General features: G+C 33.7%; 1 protein-coding gene across 1 annotated transcript in view; it reads right to left on the bottom strand.

The window, feature by feature from the left end:
• The window catches only part of LOC150108702 (microfibrillar-associated protein 1-like), a 92,147-nt gene extending 70,262 nt beyond the window's left edge, over positions 1–21,885 (bottom strand). Inside the window, exons 1-3 of the mRNA XM_090390510.1 lie at positions 21,729–21,885; positions 17,741–17,792; positions 479–655 (exon numbers count right to left, since the gene is read on the bottom strand). Of these exons, the coding sequence (XP_090246636.1) occupies positions 479–655; positions 17,741–17,792; positions 21,729–21,801 (302 nt within the window). The 5' untranslated portion in view covers positions 21,802–21,885. The remainder of the gene's footprint in view (positions 1–478; positions 656–17,740; positions 17,793–21,728) is intronic.
• Between the last annotated feature and the right edge of the window lie 295 nt (positions 21,886–22,180).

Below are 22,180 nucleotides of genomic sequence, written 5' to 3'. Positions count from 1 at the left end.
GTTAATGCCAAGAACGACAGGAAAAAGATGACCAAAATATATGCAGATTGAGGCAGTTAACAGCCTTAAAAGTCTAAAATGTAAGAATATTAGAAACCTGACAAATGACAGATTAATATGGAAGAAAACTATTGATAAGAAATTTAAACTGAATTATATAATACTATTATCATAATATCCCATGCAACCTTTTGATGGTGCATATCAGGAACTGATGATGTGACTAGCAAAAAAAAAAAAAAAATTATTACTGTCACAGAGGCATATATCACATCCATCTTTGACATAATCAAATGAAACTATTACTATATATATATATATATATTCTTCAGTACATTAGTCTATATTCCACAGAAAATGAAGAACATTGTGTTCATCAGGATAAAAACTACCTTCAATACTATAAAATAAAACATTTATCAAAATATACACTGAAAAACTGAAAAAAAAAAAAAATTCTAAAAAATTAAAAATTCACCTATCCTCTTCATCGTATTCATGCTCCCGCTTTTGTAACCGACGTAATCTAGGATCTAACTTTTCTGCTTCAACATTAACAGGATAAGGCTCAGTAGCTTGTGCCTGCTGACGACGTTCAAATGGGAATTCATCTTCACTTTCTTCTTCACTACTCTCAGCAGGTGCATATTTTGGCCTGCAAAAAGTTTCAATCTCTTAAAAACCTACAAATGTTGAACAATACCAAATTAAATAACATTTAAAATATGAATGACTTTATGAATGAATAAAGAAATAAATCAGTCCTGTTAACTCTTAACCACTGTTATCTAAAAGAAATTTAAAAGTATGAATGTACAATTTGCTATTTAATTACAGCAACCAATAAATACATAAATTTTTAAATATTTTATGTTTACCCATTTAATCTGAAATAGTCCTGCATGGTAATATCTAAGTTTGGAAAATATTTCATTTGATGATTTTTACATACCCTAGTTCAATCAAAAATTATTAAAAAGAGTAAATAAAACACTGTTTCTTAAATTTTTAGAAGCAATGGTGTTTTTTAGAAACTAACTCTCTTGTTAAATTTAATCCTGAAACTGATTCCAAATGGTTTTTGCACAGCAATCTTTGGAATATAAGGAGCTCCATTTGTCTACAATCACAGTCAAGGAAACAACATTATGTCTGTTAACCATGTGTGTGTGTGCCGTCCAGCTAGTGTGACTGCTTAGCAGCTATTCAAACCTCAATTTTCCGGTGAAAAACCCTATCATCACTATATGAGCTCCATATTAAACCTGATAATTCACCTCCAATGAAAAGCCCTTATAAGTTAATCATCATCATAATGCTAATTACAGATATAGACCACATTGGTCTGTTTCAGTAAGTTCTTCTTTTGAGGTCTACCTGGCCTTCTCTCTCCAAGTCATTTATATTTTATTAATTGTTTTAGAACAGTGGTCTCCAAACTTTTTTGATCGCGTACCCCCAAGATAGAAAAAATAAATAGCATGTACCCCCAATTATCTATTGTAATAAGTATTATAAAGAGGAAATATGCCTTGTATCATCATATAATAATTAAAAAAGCTAAATATTTTTACACATTATTTTACACAGTACTAAGGACAAGAAATCGGAATAGGATAGTTAGAATAACGCATCAAGATAGGGGTGGGACAAAGGGACCTCTGCATTTCATGTATACTAATGCCAGGAGTATTAGTAACAAGAAGGAAGAATTTTTGGCCTTGATTGGCTCTTCCTGGTCACAGGTTATTGGCATTAGTGAAACATGGCTGACGGAAGATGATATAGTTAGTGGGATAGAATGTGTAGGTTATAGTGTGTTTAGGAAGGACAGAGAGAATAAAATGGGGGAGGAGTATTATTGATGATAGCTGATGAACTGCAGTCAAGGAGAATTGAAGTTGTATTGCAGGACAGTGAAAAGAGCTCATTTGAGGCTATTTGGTGTGAGATTGAGACTGGCAGAACAAAATATATAATTGGGTGCTGCTATAGACCAGGTGATGGAATAGATGGTGGAGATAATATGCATAAACAAATTGATGAAATGAGTGGAAGGAGGGTAATTATTATGGGGGATATTAACTATGGTAACATTGATTGGAAGGAGGAGAGGACACATGTGAGGAAGGAAATGGATTTTATTCAATTATTAAGGGATAACTATCTGAGACAGCATGTAAGTGAAAATACTAGGGGTTTGAGAGTGCTTGACCTAGTAATAGCATCTGTGAATCTGACTGTAATGAATATGACCATGTTGCCACCTATTCGTGAGAGTGATCATAAGGTCTTGACCTGGGAGGTGGCTAAAGGTGTGGATTTTTCGATTAAGACAGGGTTTATGTAGAATTACCGTGCTGGCAAGTATGATAAGCTTAGGAGATTGCTTGGATCAGTGCCATGACATGTAAAACTGCAAGGGCTGGATGTCAATAGAGCATGGGAAGTGGTCAAGGAGCATTTACAGGAGGTTATGGCTGATTGTATACCTAGAGTCCGAACAGTAAAACAAATAGGGTTAAATGGATGAATAACACCATTAAGCTTAAGCTGCAAAAAAAAAACCCAACAACTGTGGAGGGAATTTAAAGAGAAAAATGACCTGCAGGCACACGAACGGTATAAAGCACAGGCCAGAAGGTTAACGAGTGTGGTAAAAAAAGCAAAAGCGGATTATGAAAAGAAACTAGCTATGCACGCTAAAGAGAATCCCAAACAGTTCTTTCAATATGTGCTGCAAGCAAAAAAAAAAAAAAAAAAAACCATACATGGCAGAATGATTTTAAGGAATGACGATGGTAAGGACGTCACTGAATCAGTTGATATTGTGGAATTACTGAGCGAGCACTTTGCAAGAGTATATCATCCAGGTGGTGACATTGAAAAAATGAGGAATTGTGATGAATGAAGTGGAGGTGAATAGTCTATTACAGAACCTTAATGTGAATATGTCTGTGGGATTGGATGGTATACTGGCACGGGTCTTACGTGAAGTGGCTAAAGAATTATCAGTGCCCTTCACCATGTTGTTTAATCCGAGTCTCGGGTCTGGTTTAGTTCCGAAGGTGTGGAAAGAGGGGAAAATAGTTCCACTGCATAAAGGAGGATCCAAGACTACTGTTGCAAATTATCGACCGATCAGCATATCAGGAGTCGTTGTCAAGGTCTTGGAGAAAGTAGTCAAGGGAAAAACACAGGAATGGATTGATGAAAATGAGATACTGTACAGGGGACAGCATGGCTTTGTGAAGGTTAGATCATGCCTCAGTAACTTGTTCAAGTTTCATAACACAGTGACGTCTGAACTGGATAAGGGTAATGGGTTTACAGTGATACTGCTGGACCTGGCTAAGGCATTTGACAGGATACCACATGGAATTCTAATCCATAAACTACAACATATGGGAATGGATATAGGGTTGGTGAGATGGATAGGTGGGTGGTTGATGGAGATATCAGAGAGTAGTTTATTCAGGAGTAGAGTCCAAACGATGGCCTGTGACTAGTGGTGTGCCGCAGGATTCTGTTCTTGGACCACTGCTGTTTAATTTGTTCATTAATGATATAGGGAAGGATCTAAAAGAAACAGTTCATTTGTTCACTGATGATGCAAAGTTAGGTAGAGCAATAGTGAATGCAGAAGATGTCAAAATCTTGCAGGAAGACTTGGATAGATTGGAGTTCTGGGCTAAGGAGAATGGATGTCAATTTAATGTGACAAAATGTAAGGTTATACATTTTGGGGTGAAAAGATTAGCAGCAGTATACCACATTGGTGGAACTGTGCTCCATGAGATTGATGAGGCCAGGGACTTGGGAGTGTTGGTGGATAGGGAGATGAAGTTTAGGGGACACATTGCAACAGTGACTAAATGAGCTCATCAACTCACTTGGTTGTTGAAAAATACTTTGACGAGCAGAGACAAGCAAGTTATTGTACCTCTGTACCGAGCCTTGATAAGACCTCATCTCGGCTATTGTGCTCAGATTTGGTTACCTAGGTTTCTTCTTGATGGGAAGGAGGTGGAGAGGATCCAGAAGCGAGTGACCAAGATGATAGCAGGTCTATGGAATGAACCTTATGAGAACAGGTTGAAGATTTGTGGGTTGCAGAAATTAGTTGATAGGCGAAAAAGGGAAGATATGTTTGAGACATTCAAATTGCTAAAGGGTTTCTACAGGATTAATTCAGAGGATATTTTTGAGATCAGGACTGGTGGTGGGAGAACTAGGGGACATCTATGGAAGCTCGGCAAGAGTGTGGTTAGCAAGGGTGTTAGAGCTGGGTTCTTTACTTTTAGAGTGGTAAATGAGTGGAATGGGCTGCCAGAGTCTGTTGTGGGTGCTATGACAGTGAATGAGTTCAAGGCAAGGATACTGTGAGAATGTCGAATAGTTGTGTGGACATGATGTTTAGGGCCTCCCTCGATGAGTCTAAGGACTCCCTGGAGTCGCCCGTAATAATAATAATAATTATTATTTTTTTTTTTATTATTAACAGCTTACAAATATATTTATCACAATATTTAATGTGAACAATGGCCTTGCATTTCTTTCATAATTTCTTGAAATTCTGGTTTGATGGCTTCTGATACTGTGATACGAAGGTCTGGTTTCAAGTCAAATCGTGCCACGGAGGATTATGTGTGCAAAGTCGCCCAATGTGCGCTATTCGCAAATTTAAGTTTACAGGATCTTTATAATGTCTTTGTCTATATTAGATATATGTTTAATTGATGAAAGAAAGTAATATTCTTTATCTTTAATTAATTACTTAATTTTTTTCCTATCAATATAAAACTTTTTTTGACGTACCCTCACGTATCGACTTGCGTACCACACTTTGGAGACCACTGGTTTAGAATATCAGGTGTTTGCCATTCGGTTTACATGTTCTATTCATTTCTGTTTGTAATTGTTTAGTTTTTCTTCTATTGATTTTATTTTAGTTCTTTTTTTTTTTTTTATGTTATTTTTATTATTATTTGACACCTCCAGGGAGTCCAAGGCCTCATCAAAGGAGGGCACCTGCTCTACAATTCCATCTCCTCCATTCAATCACCAACTAACCGCAATTACACCAATGCCAGATACCACCAACCACTACCACTGGTATTTCCACAGACAATCACAAACATCCATGCCCACCGGGATTCGACCCCGCGGCCTTTTGGGTGGGGAGCGGATAAGCTATCCACTCGGCCAATCAGGCCGGCTAAAGTATCTTTTAAAGTATCTTCATTCCCTTTTTTTTCTTTTTTTTTTTATGGTCTAATAATGTGTATTATGCAGTTCCTCTCATGAATCTCATTTCACTTGTTTTTATTCTTTGTTTATCTTGTTTGTTTATTGCCCAAATTTTGCTGACATATAATAATGTAGGCACTGCTGAAGAATTGTATATTTCCAAGTATGTTTCTTTTTGTACAATATTTGGATTCAGTGTTCTATATATCAGGCATATAATCTGTAAAAAATTTTAAGTTTTTTAATTTTATATCTTTTTCTCCTTCATATGATATTTAGCATCCATTTATATTTAGCATCTATTCTATTATTTTATTATTAATAACTATTTTACTTCTAACTGGAGTCTGCCCACAAAATGCTTATTTTAATCTTTTAACCCAAGTCTTTAATTAATAGAGCACATAATGTGTGCTCCTCTCCCTCAAGCTTACAATAAGAACTTCTCACTATCAAAATGTTAATGGAATTTAATTGTAACAATCCTAATCAAATCCAGCAGATAATTGACTCCTATGTTCCAACACCTCAGGATTCTTCAATAGAGTGTAGGGTTCCAATCTCTTATATTTCTGGCATCTCTGAACCAATTGGCAGAATTTTGAAGAAGTATCATCTCATTCCCACGTATTTTCCTATCAACAAAATTTCTCATCTGTTGCCATCTACAAAAGACAAACTGTCACCTCTATCATTAGCTGCCATTTACCAGATACCTTGTGAATGTAATCTAACATACTTTGGGCAGACAGGCCGTTCTATGGAAAAATAATTAATGAACGTCAATATTATATCAAATACATGGAACTTCAAAAGTCTGGTCTAGCAGACCTCTGAGGTAAAGTCTGCTAGATGGTACTGACACTAAACACAGTATCCAATGGGATGAAGCTCGTCTTCTCCATAGAAGAAGGTTTAAATATGAATGCCTTTCCACAAAAAGTTGCAAAGCCCTTTTGCATTGGCCAAATCTAAATCAGATTGATTGTCTCTCTCTCTCTCTCCCAAAAGTTTAGGAGATTATTTTATGTAACCATCAAAAATAGTTTTTAACAATATTATTTATAAATATTAATTTCTAGCACGAGGCAACAGTTTTTAATTGGTAAACACCGACTGATGTATGTATCTTGAATTCTCGTTTCTTTGATTTGCTTGTTTCTACACAATGATAATGTACTGTTATTTTCAGTAGGAAATATCTGTACATTCATTTCATTAAAGTGGTTACTGTGGTTATCGTGTAATTTATTGTTATGCCATTATTTTAGTTTTATCTATGGATATTTTCATTCCAAACTGTTAATATATTGCTCTTTGTAAAATGTCTTCCTTAGCTGATATTATTACCTGATCATCTGCAAATAATAGCATATTTATTTTGTTATTCCAGGAAATTTCTATACCTGGATTTTTTAAAGTCTTCTAATGTATTAATATTTCATTCATATAAAAATTAAAAAGTGTTGGAGAAGAGGGCATCCGTGGCTTATTCCTTGTTATAGACTGTTTTTCAGACATCTTTTCATTTATTTATATTTCGTTATTATTGTATATATTCAATATTGCATGTAGTAAAATATGAGGCATATTTATTCTTTGCAATATATCAAACAGTATATATATTTTTACTTTGTCAAATCCTTTTTCTTAATCTCTAAACAAAAGATGAGTTTCTAAATTCTCTTCTTTTCTCTATAAGTGGTTTTAAACAAAAAGCTGCATTCATTGTAGAGCATGCTTTTCTAAATCCATTTTGACATTCTAATAATATTTTTTCACTGTATATTGCCAGTTTTTCATTAAGTATTCTACTATATATTTTGTAGAATGATTCAATAAACTAATACCTCTGTAATTAGCAGGTTTTGTTTTATTTCCCTTTTTAAATATTATTATTATACGGGCACCTCCATGGAGTTCAAAGACTCATTGCAGAGACCCAAAAACTATCCTCACAATCTATCATATTGAACCCATTAACAGACAAAGTACTCACAAATGACTCTGGCAATCTATTCCACTTATTCCCAACTCTCCAAGCAAATTATCTAGTCCTCACACCCCCTACTAACCACATCTTTATTCAAATTCCAGGGATAACCCCTTCTTCTGGCCCCTCCAGCCAAGTGCTGAAACATTTCCCCTGCATCAATCCTATAAAACCTTTTAAGCAACTTAAATGTTTCTATCATATCCCCTCTTTTTCTCCTATCAACCAACTTCTGCAATCCACACACATTCCACAGGCCGCTTACCATTTTGGTCACTTGCCTCTGAATCCTCTCCACTGCTTCCACATCCCCAAGAAACCCAGGGAATCAGACTTGAGCACAGTAATCCAGATGTGGACATATCAAGGCCTTATAAAGAGGAATAACAACTTCCTTATCTCTCTCTACTTGTTGATGTGTTTTTCAATATCCAAGTAATCTTATGGGCTACCTTAGCAATGTGTCCTCTAAACTTTAACTATCTATCACCATCACTAAATCTCTAGCTTCATCTATTTCCTAGAGTATAGTGCCATCAATGTGATAAATGGCTTGTAATCTATTTATCCCAAAGTTCATCTTACTCCTTGGTTTACAGACTGTTTTTAAGACATTTTTTTTCATTTATTTCATCGTCATCATTATCATCATGCGTATCAAGGATTTAGGCCTAGCATGGCCTGTTCCGGCCTTAGAAGTCATAGTTGAATCGTTTAAGAGGACGTCCTGGTTTTTCATTTATTTATATTTCATTATTATCTTTGTATATATTCAATATTGCATGTAGTAAAATATTAGGCATATTTATTCTTTGCAATATATCAAATAATATATATCTTTTTACTTTGTCAGATGCTTTTTCATAATCTATAAACAAAAGATGAGTTTCTAAATTCTCTTCATTTCTCTAAGTAGTTTTCAATGGTATTTGTCCATTTGCATATATTTTATTTAAAAATTTTAATAGTCTCTGGGGAAATTTTTTGTCCAGAAAATTTATACAGTTCAGAGTTTATCCCATCTTTTCCTACTGATTTACCATTTTTTATTTTACTTAAGTTGTCCTTAAATTCTTTCACTGTTATTAAAGCATTTTGTAAGTTTTTGGTGTCCAAAAATTCTTTTAAATCTATTTCACAATTTATATTTGTAGTTTCGTTTATATCTGCATTCACATGCTTTAGCATTTTGTATGCACTGGGTCTTATTTTGTATATCATTTTCTAGATATCATACATTTTTTCCCCTGCTTTCTCTGCATCTCTTTCTGGTTTTTCTTTTGGCTATTGCTAGCCTTTTTGTATATTCAATTTCATTTTCTTGTTTTTTGCTACTTAACCATCTTTTAAAGGCCAGTTTTTTATTTTTAATTATTGTTTTTATTTCATTGTCCCATATATATATATGTAAATTATATATATGTAAATTAGTTTTTCTTACCTTGGATAATGTATATTAGGGTTACTAAGTAATTTTATAAACTTTGTTATTTTACTCCTAATCCCAAGGAAGCAAACAGTTAAGTTTGCGCCTGAACGTAGTTCAAGTCTAAAGGTGGTGCAACTCACAGTAAAGGTGGGAAAATTAGGATTAGGAGTAAAATAACTAAGTTTATAAAATTACTTAGTAACCCTAATATACATTACCCAAGGTAAAAAAAAATAATTTACATCTATATCTCCTTCAGAGATTTTTATTCAAAATAATAACACCTTGTTGCAACTTATATAGGTAAAGTTGATAAGGCTCTGTATTACTAAAACTTTGGTATTTAGGGTCTAGCTACTCACTGAGGAGACCTCAAAAAAGGTTGAAACCGGTTAGACTTGAACTACGTTCAGGTGCAAACTTAACTGTTTATTTACTTGGGATTAGGAGTAAAATAACTAAGTTTATAAAATTACTTAGTAACCCTAATATACATTATTTATCCAAGGTAAAAAAAAAAAAACTAATTTACATCTATATCTCCTCCAGAGATTTTTATTCAAAATAATAACACCTTGTTGCAACTTATATTGGTAAATTATATTTGTAAATTTAGGGACACAAAAACACACGTGTTGAACAGATTATTTCATTAATTACTAATAAAATAAAACTCGATGTTTCAACCCCTATATCGAGGTCATCATCGGAAGAGTACAACTGTATAAGGAACCAAGCTACATGCTCATTTCCTGTATACTGGTAAACTAAATCTACGTACTTAATAAATCCTTTTTCCTAGCCTGATAAAAATAGTGATAAAAATAAAAAATAAAAAAATAAAAATTAAAATAAAATAAATTAAAAAAAATAAATAAATAAATAAAATATATATATATAAATAAATACAATTACAATAAACTGCTAAAGTCCTCATGTATTAATATTCTTCTCGATAGTTCTGATTGTTATAAAATGATTTCTTCCAGTTGCTGTTGAATGTTACAAACACTTCACCAGGTTGTCTTCTTATAGTGGGATTTTTTCTAAGGCTAGTTTAGGTTGTTATATAGGTTGTAGATGGGTCCTCCACATTCTTGAAATAGTTAGGCCATCATTTTTGTTGAGATTTGGGTTGTGTTTGAGCATTTCACATGACTCTTTAAATTTTCTCTCAAACCAGGTTTTGGTGCGGTATAGGGACTTGGTATTTTTCCAGTCAATTCTGTGGTATGTTTGGAGTGTGTGGTCAGAAAGGCCGGTTTTACCAAAATGGAGGTATTTAATGTGTCGTTTGTGTTCGTCTTGTCTGATTGGATTAGTTCGCCCTGTTTCCCCTATGTATGGTATACATGTGCATTGTATTATGTATACCCCTGGGTGTGCTAGGTGTGGCTAACTTTTATATCGAAGACTTTAAGCAACGTGCTCTAGAGACAGCATGTCTAAAGCCCAAAATTTGGCTCAGAGACATCGACGATATTTTCACCATTTGGCCCCACGGCTGGGAAGCTCTAAATACATTCCTTAGCCACCTAAACAAACAACACAAACATATCCAATTCACCATTGAAATAGAAAAAAACAACTCTCTTCCTTTCCTAGACACACTTGTCACACGTCTTCCCTCTGGCTGTCTCTCCTCAGTTTACCGCAAACCTACACACACACACACACACACACACACACACAAATTCTTACCACCACCCAACACAAAAACCAGGTGTCATAAGCACCCTTAAATACAGAGCCCTAATTATTTGTTCTAATGAACAGGCTCTAAACCAAGAATATAAGATCATCAACCAAACATTTATCAAAAACGGATACAGTAAAAAAACTATTCACAATATCCTCCATAAAGATACCAGTGATGCTAGTTAATATTTATTCGCTTAAAAAAATAAAATAAAATAAAAAATAAAAATTGCTTACTTTAAAATATATCTAATTGACAATTTAATTAGCATTACTGCAAAAAAAAAGAAGTATCAGAAGAAAATTCAACATGATTATGACAAGTGAGATGACATTTAATGAGATTATTTCATCTGAAAGACAGGGGTTAAAAAATGCTGTGCAAGAAGACTACAGTGAAAAGGCAAGCAATTTGAAGAGAAAATTTTGAAACTTACATAGTAAGTATAAAATTTCCTCATTGAATGAAAATCAAGTAAGCAAAATCACTCATCAGAAGTTACATCAGAATTCTTGTGTAGTGCTGTGAGGACATTATGTTGGAGGTTTAATGGATTTTTTACAACACTCAAAAAGAATTAAATTAGAATTTAATACTCCTATATTTCGTCCTAGTCACTAGGACATCTACGGGGATTACAAAAACAATTAACGTAACATGCACACAAAAACTTACAATACTAAGCCCAACCATGTGGGTGACACTAAAGTTTTAGAGGGCGCTCCACCTAGATAGGACTTTAGTGTCACCCACATGGTTGGGCTTAGTATTGTAAGTTTTTGTGTGCATGTTACGTTAATTGTTTTTGTAATCCCCGTAGATGTCCTAGTGACTAGAACGAAATATAGGAGTATTAAATTCTAATTTAATTCTTTTTGAGTGTTGTAAAAAATCCATTAAACCTCCAACATAAAGTTACATCAGAAAACAGCAACAAGTCTTAAATTTTTTTTCTTCTTAAAGTCACTGATACTGGCTATCAAATCAACATAAATGCTTGCTATAATGATAGCATTTCATATGGAAATTTTGTGAAAGAAATAATCAGTGTGTGAAAATGTCTTCAAGAATTTTAGCAAGCACTTGGGCGACAAAATATAACATGCAGAAAAAATAACATATTAACTGACAGCTATTTCTGTTACTAAACTATATTGTAGTAAATCTTTAGTAGAAACTGGTCTTTGACTAACAGAATGACTAATCAAAGAGGCTTAGTCTGATCTTCCATGGTCTTCTTATACCTCAGACTTGATTTTTTTTTTTTTTTTTTGGAAAAGACATTTAAAATACCTGACAATGAATATGTCAAAAGTTGAAGGATTGAAGAAAATGAAAACAATCTACAAAATCTGTTATAAAAAATATATGGATTCAAATTTCAAAGAACTGAAATATTTAGATACCTTCCTCCCCTTTAATCACAGTGAATATAGGTTCATTTCCTTATAATGACTGCTTTCCTCATACATCAGTACTTCCTTGGAACTGCTAAAATGGTAGGCATATAACATGCTACAAACTCAACCACAATTTACCACAGGGCTAGTGGTAAGTGCAGTGGACAAAATCTTATCTAAACTAATTTTTCATCTTGCAAAACCTGAACAGCAATACATAATTGAATAAAAAATATTTAAAAAAAATTAATAACAAGTGAATGTTGTTTTTTGTAATGTTTAAACTGTAGTTACTTTTTTCTTAATGCAAATCAATACTTCATTTGTTTGTATATAATACAGATATATAATGTAAGAATCTTACATTATATGATAGTGTATTATATAATACACTCTCACATACGTGGTTAAACAGTTTTCTTAGTTTTTCCATTTCACTTACTTCTAGTATTTTTAGCATTTCTATTTAAATATCATCTTGACCTAGTACCTTTCCTATCTATAGCTCTTAGCATTTCTTCTTTTAGTATACTGGAGGACCATCTTTTAAAATTGTTAAATTCTGAAATTATTTCTCTTCCTTATCTCTGAAAATATTTGAAATGTATTCCACCCATTGCTTCTTAATTTCATCAGTTTCAAATAATTTTATGATCATTATTCTATTGATGTTTCATGAATGATTCATTTTCCTGTCATTTCATTATTTGCAGGTTTTCTATTTCCTTGCACTTATTATTAGACCAAGTGTCTTTGCACTTCCTGTGTTAAACTGTGAATGAAACTATGTTGTGTGTTTTGTTTTTTTTTTCCATTCACATTTAACATTGTTTGTTATATATATTAATCATCACTTGTATAAAAGTTACTTATTAATCCTTATTTAAGAATTATTATTTAAGTATTTATTCTGAATTAATCAGCTATTAATTAATTAAACAATAATGTGTGTGTAATTTATTGTAACTTATATATATATATTGTAACGTGAATATTATTATGGTTATCTGTATACGAAATGAAAGAGTTAATTAAGTAGCTCTAATATTCTATTTATTGTGTTTTTATTAACTCAATGTAGTGGTATAACCTTGTGTAACATTAACGAAAATGTTTACGTTTGTTTGTTGTCATGGAAACGTACGAAGTAAGCGAGCGCGAGTGGAACAGAGCGTGAGCTAGGAGAAGGATAATAATAAAAAAAAATATAGAGGTAACGAGAGTTGGAACGGAAATTTTGAAGCGAAAGGAAGCAAGGGTATAAACTAGAGAGGTGGAAGTAAATGAACAGTTCTCAAGGGCAGAAGTTAAAAGGGATAATATTTATAAGTGAGCAAAGACGAAGTGAATCTTATAGTTAGCTGAAGGTGAAGTCAGCAGTAATAATAATGGAATTTAATGCCGCAATCGGATAATATAAAGAAACTGGACGTTCAGTGAAGAATTCTGATTAAATCCAGTTAATCTAGAATTGCGACTTAATTCTAAATCGCCCTAAGGAGAACTGCACAGTGTTTAATTGTTTAATGAGTGGTAACAAGGATAATTAAAGTACCCTATAGTTGATATCTAGAGTTGTGAAGCGTGATTAATAGTGTTTTAGTTATAACTGTGGAGAAGTCTTATAAATGTGTTCTTAAGTGTAATAAATATATTTTGAAAGTTATTCACAACGTAATTGATGTACTAGGAACTGTTTCTGGTAAGGACTGACATATTGATTTATTTCAGTGCATGAAGAATTGAATGTTAGTTACGCTACATTAAACCTAACTTTAACAGTGAAAATTCCTTGCGAATGAGAATTGAAAATAAGAATTGTTTGAGAGATATTTACAGCAATTAGTGCCTGCGGTGTTCTTTAAGCGTATAGCATAGCTGAGAATTGTGTGCAAACCATTTAGATAAGAAGTTCTATTATATTCAATTAAGTGTAGGAACTTGGTGACTCAGAAACTGAGAAAGTGTATGTGAAGGTTTGGAAGATTGAACTAATGTGATTGACTTGACCTAATGTTTAACTTGATCCTACTGTTTCAAATTAGAAGTAGAATTTGTGTATGTATTATATAGCTTATATTAAATGTTTTATTTTGTTAATCTAATTATTGTGTTTGCCTGAATTCCTTTTTATTACACCGTTCATAAAAATTTGAATCTTGCGGGAATCCCAAGTGGAAAGCAAATACTTCGGCCAGAATAAATGAGGAGACTGCTAACTAACTATCTGTGAATTGATCCTCCTATTTTATATAGACTAATCTAAGGATAGAGTGGCGCAGTATAATAGAAATTTCTCTACCTTGGATTGGTGACCAATTCACAATTAGTTGATTTTTTTTTATGAAAGTGGCTTTAACAAGATGGCGGATTTGAACATTGAAAAAGAGAACATCACGACACCTGCAAGTTTCTTGTTTTGAAAAAAAAAATAGAAGTTAAGGAAGTTTGCAGATCTGAGGGAAATGGCTCATTTGAGGCTGTCTGGTGTGTGAGATAGAGGCCAATAGAACAAAACATATTGTTGATTACTGCTAGAGACCTAAAGTTCCAGAAGAAAATGTGGATTACATGCATCAGCAGATTAGCACAATGAGTGCAGGCCAAGCAATTATCATGGGAGACTTCAACTATGGGGATATAGATCATAAGGAGAAAAGGGCATGGCAAAATGGAAATAGAATTTAAATAGCTAATAAAGGATAATTACCTGAAACAGCACATGATAGAAGGGAACAGAATTTTGAGTGTGTTGGATCTGGTAATAGCATCAGTAGATCTATCTATAATCACAGTAGCAACTGTACCTACCTCCAATTGGGGAAAGTAACCATTCAGTTTTGTCCGGGGAGGTTGCTCAACATGTGAAATTTTCATTCAAGAAAGGGTTTATGTGGTATTCAAAAGCTGGCAATTATGACAAACTTAGGAGGCAACTTGGAGCAGTGCCATGGCATAAGAGGCTACATGGAATGAATGTCATTAGTGCATGAGAAGCAGTCAGGGAGTGTTTGAGAGTATTAGACTACATACCCATTCTCAGGAGGATATAGCAAGTAGAGATTAAGTAATGACTAGCAATATAAAGCAGGAGCTGTGAAAAAAAAAAAAAAGCATTGTGGAAGTAATATAAATATGGTGATCAAGGATAACTAGTATGGTAAGGAAGACTAAATCAGATTTTGAAAAAAAGTTAGCTAAGCAGGCCAAAATAAATCCAAAACAGTTTTTTGCTACATATAGTAAGACAAAGAATGATTATGGAAAGATAAGTTTACTCGGTGCTGATGGTAGGAAAGTGACAGAAACAGAAAAAATAGTTCAGTTACAAAGTGATCACTTTGCAAAGGTATATCATCCAGGTGGTGACTTTGCAATCACTGACATGACAGATGAAGTGAGAATTGAGGTAGAAACTGGAGGTATTTAACTGGAGATGATATTGAAACATATCAATGTGAATTATGCAGCTGGCCTGAATGGTATGCCAGCTTGTGTGCTACGAGAATGTGCAAGTGAACTAGAAGTGCCTCCGACAAAGTTGTTTAATCTAACTCTCAGCTCTGGCAAAGTTCCAAGGGTGTGTTCCATTTAATAAAGGTGAGTCCAAGACAGAAGCAGCAAATTACAGACCAATTAGTATTTCTAGTGTAGTGGTTAAAAGTAAAATTCAGCAATGGGTGGATGAGAATATGATATTCTATAGGTGGCAGCATAGCTTTGTAAAAGGTAGGTCCTGCCTCAGTAATTTATTCACATTTTATAATAACATGACAGCAGAATTGGAGAAAGAAAGGGCTACACTAAGATATGCTGCTGGACTTTACAAAGGAATTTGACAGAATACCACATGGAAAATTATCATAAAAGTTGAAGCAAATGGGATAGATATGAGGTTGGTGGAACACATGGGGGAGGGGAAGAGTAGCTGATAGGCAGGCAGACAGAGGATGGTGTATGGTGGAGCAGAATCACAGTGAATAAGGATGACCAGGAGCACCCCAGGGTTCTGTACTAGGACCACTACCCTTTACTTTGTGCATTAATGATATAGTGAAGTTTTAGGAGAAGGGGGATATTCAATTGTTTGCCCATGATCCAAAACTGGGGAGGGCAATAGCTGATATAGATATCTTGCAGGATAACTTAAATAAATTGTCAGTGTAGGCAAAGGACAATGTTTATGTGTGGTTCCCACCCCCATGAAAGATTATTAGTAAACCTATAGTGCATTTGTACTGTGGATGGGCTAAGGATTTTTTTTTCTTTTCAATTTTTATCAATTATATATATATTTGTAATTTTTGTGTCTATTTCTATATAGTCCAGAAACCCTGCTCTAGAGACAAACACAGAACTTTTCCAAACCACTTCAGGCCTCTGTTAAGCAGTGGGATGGTCTCATCCAGGCAATGAAATTCATTTTCCACCTAAAGACAATCACACACATCCATGCCATGGCAGGACTCAAACTCACGACCTGCTGGTTGGAGAGCAGGTATGCTAACTAATCAGCCAACCATGCCAGCAATGGTTGTCAACTAATGTTGAAAATATAAGGTAATGCACTTTGGGATGAAAGGATTATATACTTCATATCACATTGATGGTACTAGATTACAGGAGACTGATGAGGGTAGGGATCTGAGGGTGATGGTGGATAGAGATATGAAATTCAAAGAACATATTGCAAGAGTTAACAAAATAGCTCAGATGATTACTTGGATGTTGAAGAACACATTGACAAATAGAGATAGAGAGAGAGAGGTTATTATCCCTCTTTATAAGGGTATGATTCGGCCAAATGTTGACTACTGTGCAGATTTGGTCTCATCTGCATTTCTAGGGGACCAGGAAGTGGTCAAGAGGAATTCTGAGACAAGTGACTAAGCTCGTGAGAAATCTGCAAAATGTTCCCTATGAGAATAGATTGAAGGTGTATTATTACTAAAGGGATTCTAATAAGATTGACACAAAAATTTTGTGTCAATCCACACTCTTGGACACTTGGAAGTTGTCTAGGAGTGTAGTTAGTAAGGGTGTGCAGACTAGATTCTTTACTTGGAGAGTGGTGAATGAGTGGAATGGATTGCCAGAGGTGGTTGTGAGTGCCCCAACAGTGAATATTTGTTTCAATTTATCCGTGATTTTCTTCTGTTTTGAATTTTTTTGGGAGAATACAATCATAGACATCTTTAACAAATTCCTTGAAATTTTTCCATTCTTTTTTCTATTGTCAATTCATTATCAGTTTCTATTTTTCATGCTTAAAATGAAATTTTGAGGCATGTTCAAAACAACTTCTAATTTTTGTTGCATGCCTAATTTTTCTTAATCTCAGTACATTTAGTTTTTATTATTATTTTATTTTTATAGCAATTCATAATTCATTCTTTAGGTGAATGAAAGCCAAGCAAGGTTCTTTTTATCAGCACTTTTAGTCTTTTAGCAAAATATTGACAGCTAAATAAATCTTATTTATTTTGTTGCTTTGGTGTTGTGAATTAAGCTGCAAAATTACAGATGAACTTATGAAGTGTTAGATGTGAATGTTCTGTAACAACTGGCAAATTTTGGAAAAATATATAAAACCAGTTGGAAGAAGAATGCGATTTTAAAAGATAAAAATGTGTAGAAAATGAGAATTTAAATGGTGATTATGTACACATAACTCCTTTCTTTTCAGCTTGAATCCTTTTCTATTTTGTGATTTGCTATTCATATACCTTTAACTTTTGTTTCTTTTATATACTTGTAGTGTGAGGTTTACTGTAATGATCCTCTGTTATTAAGCATTCTTCACCTTCTGAAAATGTGCAAGAGCATTTTCTGTTCACCTTGACAGCATAAACTTTTTTTTTCTGAAAAAGGCCATAAAAGTCTCTTCAAAAATACAATTTCATAATGTTCAGTATAATGGCATCAACATGAAAAAGAAATTCATCTATAAATATATCAGTAATACTTACCGTCTTCCAGAGACATATCTATGCACTTTAACCTTTTGCATAGACACCTCACCTAAAAAAATAATAAAAAAATAATTTCATTCATTCATTCCCACCATCTTTTAACTAAATTTCTTATCTTAACATCTGTTACACCAATAACATTGTAAGTGTGCATATAATAGAAAATAAAATATCACAATTTAAAAGAAAGCAGGATTTCTGACTCTTTCAAGTGATATAAAAAACCAATACTGAGAGACATAACTTAGCTCCAATTATTACTACACACACACACACAAAGTGATCTGCTATTCCAAGTCATTTAACATGCAAGAGATTGGACAACTGAATAGTAGAAGCAGAGATTTAAATTTTTTTTTTTTTTTTTTGTAAAGAAAATGTCTTTCTTTGTATCTTGTCATAACATGCATAAGAGGTTTCCCCAGCAATAATTTTCTGCATTACAGAAAATACAATGCAGAAAATATAATCAAGGATGCAGCAATTAAAAAAGGCTATGAATTAAAAGTTACTGACTTCATAATGCTCAAAGAACTACCTAAATTCTGCAAATGAATGGCAATTAGAGATACAACTGGGACCTTACGTATAAGGTATTTTGTTAACAACTGGCAAAACTCACTTTGCTAAGAAATGCTACATGAGTGTTGTATGCAATGTTATTAGCAAGCTAACATAAAACTTAAAAGATTTTCTAACTTAAAAGATAGAAGTTATGAGTTCCAACAAAATCACACTAATACCGATAACTAATAATTAAGAAATTGACAGCATACACTAGAAATATAAATTAAATAAACTTTAATATATACTTTCCGATATTTCGGCAAACGTCAAGTTGCCATCTTCTTGGGAACTTATTACAAAGACAAGTGCACACAAGTACTACATAACAGCAAATGAGAACAGAAGCTAGGAAGCTAACGTTTTCCTAAAGTCCTGATGGTGCCCCCTGGCGGGCTATATTGGTAGTTCTTGGCCTTTGGGCTGAAGTTCTTTTAATAAATGTTTCCCAAATTTGGGGCAGTCTCATGCATCCAAATTTGTTGAGGTTTGGCATGTTCCTAAGGGCTGAGGCTGATTCCATGAATAGTCTTTCATATTTGAACTTGCTGCGGTGTATTACTGTGGCTTTCTTCCATCTTATTCTGTGGCGAGTATCCAGAGTGTGGTCTGCAAGCCCAGAGTGGCTGTACTGGTGAAATCGGATGTAATCCTTGTGTTCAGAGATTCTGATATTTGCTGTCCTGCCTGTTTGGCCAAAGTATGACAAATCGGAAAGTATATATTAAAGTTTATTTAATTTATATTTCTAGTGTACGCTGTCAATTCCTTAATTATTAGTTATCATGTTTAACCAGCATATAAGCCTCTCTATAACACACTAATACTAAAGGGACAAAATTACTTCATGACTGTACTGTGAATCTAGATTCAACTCTCATCATTCCATGATGAACTTTTATAAAGACTTTTTCTTTCTTTTTTTTCAAATAGCTATGTAGATGAAGGTGGCATTATCTTTTCTTCAGAAACCTGATTTTTTCATCCCACAATACAATGCTGGCAAACTGGCCTGATAATACAAACAATGAACAACAAAACTACATTTAATGAAAAGAGGACAGTAAGCAAAATGCCTCTGCTAATGAATGCACTACACAGAGGTGACAAGTAATAATTACACTAATTGTAAAACAGGAAATTGAATTACAGAAAAATGCAGATTCTCAATTTATGTAAATTTCTAACTGATGTTTCAACTACAAAAACAAATATTTTCCTTCCCCTTCACCAGCGCCTCCACTGATCAGTTGGTATGGGCAATGGGATTAACTTTACTTTGGTGGCTGCTGACTAAAAGTGTAAAACAGTGGTACTTCTTTGTTAGTTTACATTAAGTTTTGTATGTATATATATATATATATATATATATATATATATATACACACACTATGGGCAGACAGAGAAATCTATCTTACTACCTCTCGAAGAGCACCAGCGCGACATTGCTTATAAAAGAACCAGAGCAACTGCTCTGTCAGGCCATGTCCTGCTTTCAATAAACACGAACAACGAAAGCCACCAACATAAAATAAATTGGACATCAACTTCAAACCTACACATCTGCCATGAGGTAGAGCGCCGCATTGTCGAGTCAAAAGAAATCACCTTGGACCCTTTTCATTTGAATAATAATCTTAGCTATAATTTGCCTGACTCTTTCAACTCTACTATTAGATACTGGAGATCGCATGATTCAACACACGCACAGGTGTACAACAATAGAACTTTAACTCGGACTGTAGTTCAAGCTCATAATAACTGTAATTTACAATCGAATATTATGGCTTTAGAGTGTGTCAATGTTAATTTCAGTGTCTTTTAATATCTTTCTATGTTCTTATCGCCTGATGAAGTCATTCTTGACGAAACATGTTGCGTTTTTTTCAAATAAATGTCATTGTGTTATAATTCTCGGGTTTTAAGTCAGTTAATTTAGAAAAATGAATATATATATATATATATATATATAAATAAAAAAAAATTTTTTTTTTTTAAATATATATATATATATATTTAAGAAAAAAACAAATGTCAAAAAATAACTGAAAGATTCCCTTAAAAACAGCAATATTGAAAACTATCAGTTTCATAATGCTACTGACACTTTTTGAGTTCATGTAAAATGTAATATGTACTTTAGTTGACAGTACAGTTCTTGGTATACCAGAATGGCTCATTCTGTGTGTGTGGTACTGCTATGAGTATACTCTGGTCTGGAGGAATAATGTTTGGATTTCACTGACTTTAAAAGGCCAGGTGATCTTTTTGAGAGCTGCAGGCCAGAGATTTAGTAGCATGTATCTGGTATTTCTTGACACCATTGTCTGTATTACTGCCCAAGATTTTTCATGTCCTGAGAATTAAAAAATATGAGTTCACATTGAGGTATCCCTTTCCATATTAGCACAACTGGTAGAATGATGGTATACTGCCTCCTAAGTTCGATTATCATCATTATGAAAGGAATCTTTATATGGGCTTTTTCATTTGAGGCAGAGATAGCTGATCTCATATGGATGCAGCAGTGTTTTTTTCTCCTGGAAAGTCAAGTTTTTCATCCTGCTTACAGGCAAATTGGCCTTCAGAACACAAGTAAATTATAGACAGAAAATATGTTGGTGATGGACAGTAGATGGAGTTGATGGTAGCTGTGTGTAGCAAGAGAATTCAGTAATAAGGGAGATGGTTAGATGTGTGTAGTGGATTGGAGTAACGTGCCCTCCTCCTGCAATGAGTCCTTGGAGGTGTCATGTAATAATAATTTTCAGATACTAAAATTATTTATTGTCACTTTGTGATCAGCTCAGCATTGCTGCATCTTACCAATTGTGTTGACATATCACATCGCATTTTATATCACCCATTACAGTAAACCTAAAGAATTTTTTTTTTTTAATTTTAGTCAGAAGTCTTTTGATAAATGTTTATAAGGGCCTTTCAACTGAGGATGAATTAGCAGGTCTCAAAATGGTAGCAGAGTCTTCCTCAAATCACTGGGATCATAGCATTAGTTGCTTTATAATGGCTATAGCACTCCCTCCCAAATGTAGGATATAGAAAAATCATTGGACATTATGGCAAAAAAAAACACTAAAGTGTCACTGAACTCTAAATTTAGCACTAATGTTTGTTGGATATATATTACAAATGTAGGTATATATGCATGGGTGTACATAGCAAATCAACTTGGTCCATCTTCCTTTAATACTTCATCTCCATAAGTTGTCACTATATGCATATTTTTGTATATATGTTTCCCTATTCATACTTGAATAAACTATAGTGATGATGTACATATAGTAGTTTACACAACAAAAATGCGACGTATGCTCCATAACTAACATTCCAAACGCCATTAATTTCATGACTGATATATTCAAATTTCAACAAAAAAGTTGTACAGAAATCGTATACTCGCCTTTTTCATTTAAAACAGGAACTGCGCCAGCAGTTGACTGCACCTGACTTGAAATCGCATTTGGATTCGACATGTTTATAGTTTTTTTAACACTTTATTCAAAAGATCGACAACTTTAACACCACTAAAGCCAGTCGCGATAACTTAGGTTGGTGGATTCATTAGCGACACCTTTTGACAAAGTGATCACTTTCTGGAAAAAGGCTGAAATAAACAGCCCAACAACGTGAAAACCACTGTTGACTCCTGGCATACAAATATTAAATGAACAGTAATGAAAGGCTTTTCTAAAAACTGTAAATGGCGACACCACATCGCACAATATTAACTGAAAAGACTTCGAAAGATTGATATCTTATGCTCTTTCTGCTGAAATGATTATTCAAGGAAGCAGGGGCCTTTTTCAGTATTTTCTGTATCAGTTACATTTCATTTAAGTGGGAATATATTGG

Source organism: Typopeltis vanoorti, chromosome 3, assembly GCF_054136105.1.
Source record: "Typopeltis vanoorti isolate ZY-2024b chromosome 3, IOZ_Tvanoo_1.0, whole genome shotgun sequence".
NCBI classification, from domain to species: Eukaryota; Metazoa; Arthropoda; class Arachnida; order Uropygi; family Thelyphonidae; genus Typopeltis; species Typopeltis vanoorti.
Note: the sequence above shows the minus strand (reverse complement) of the source record. Positions and strands in the feature narration are given on the sequence as shown.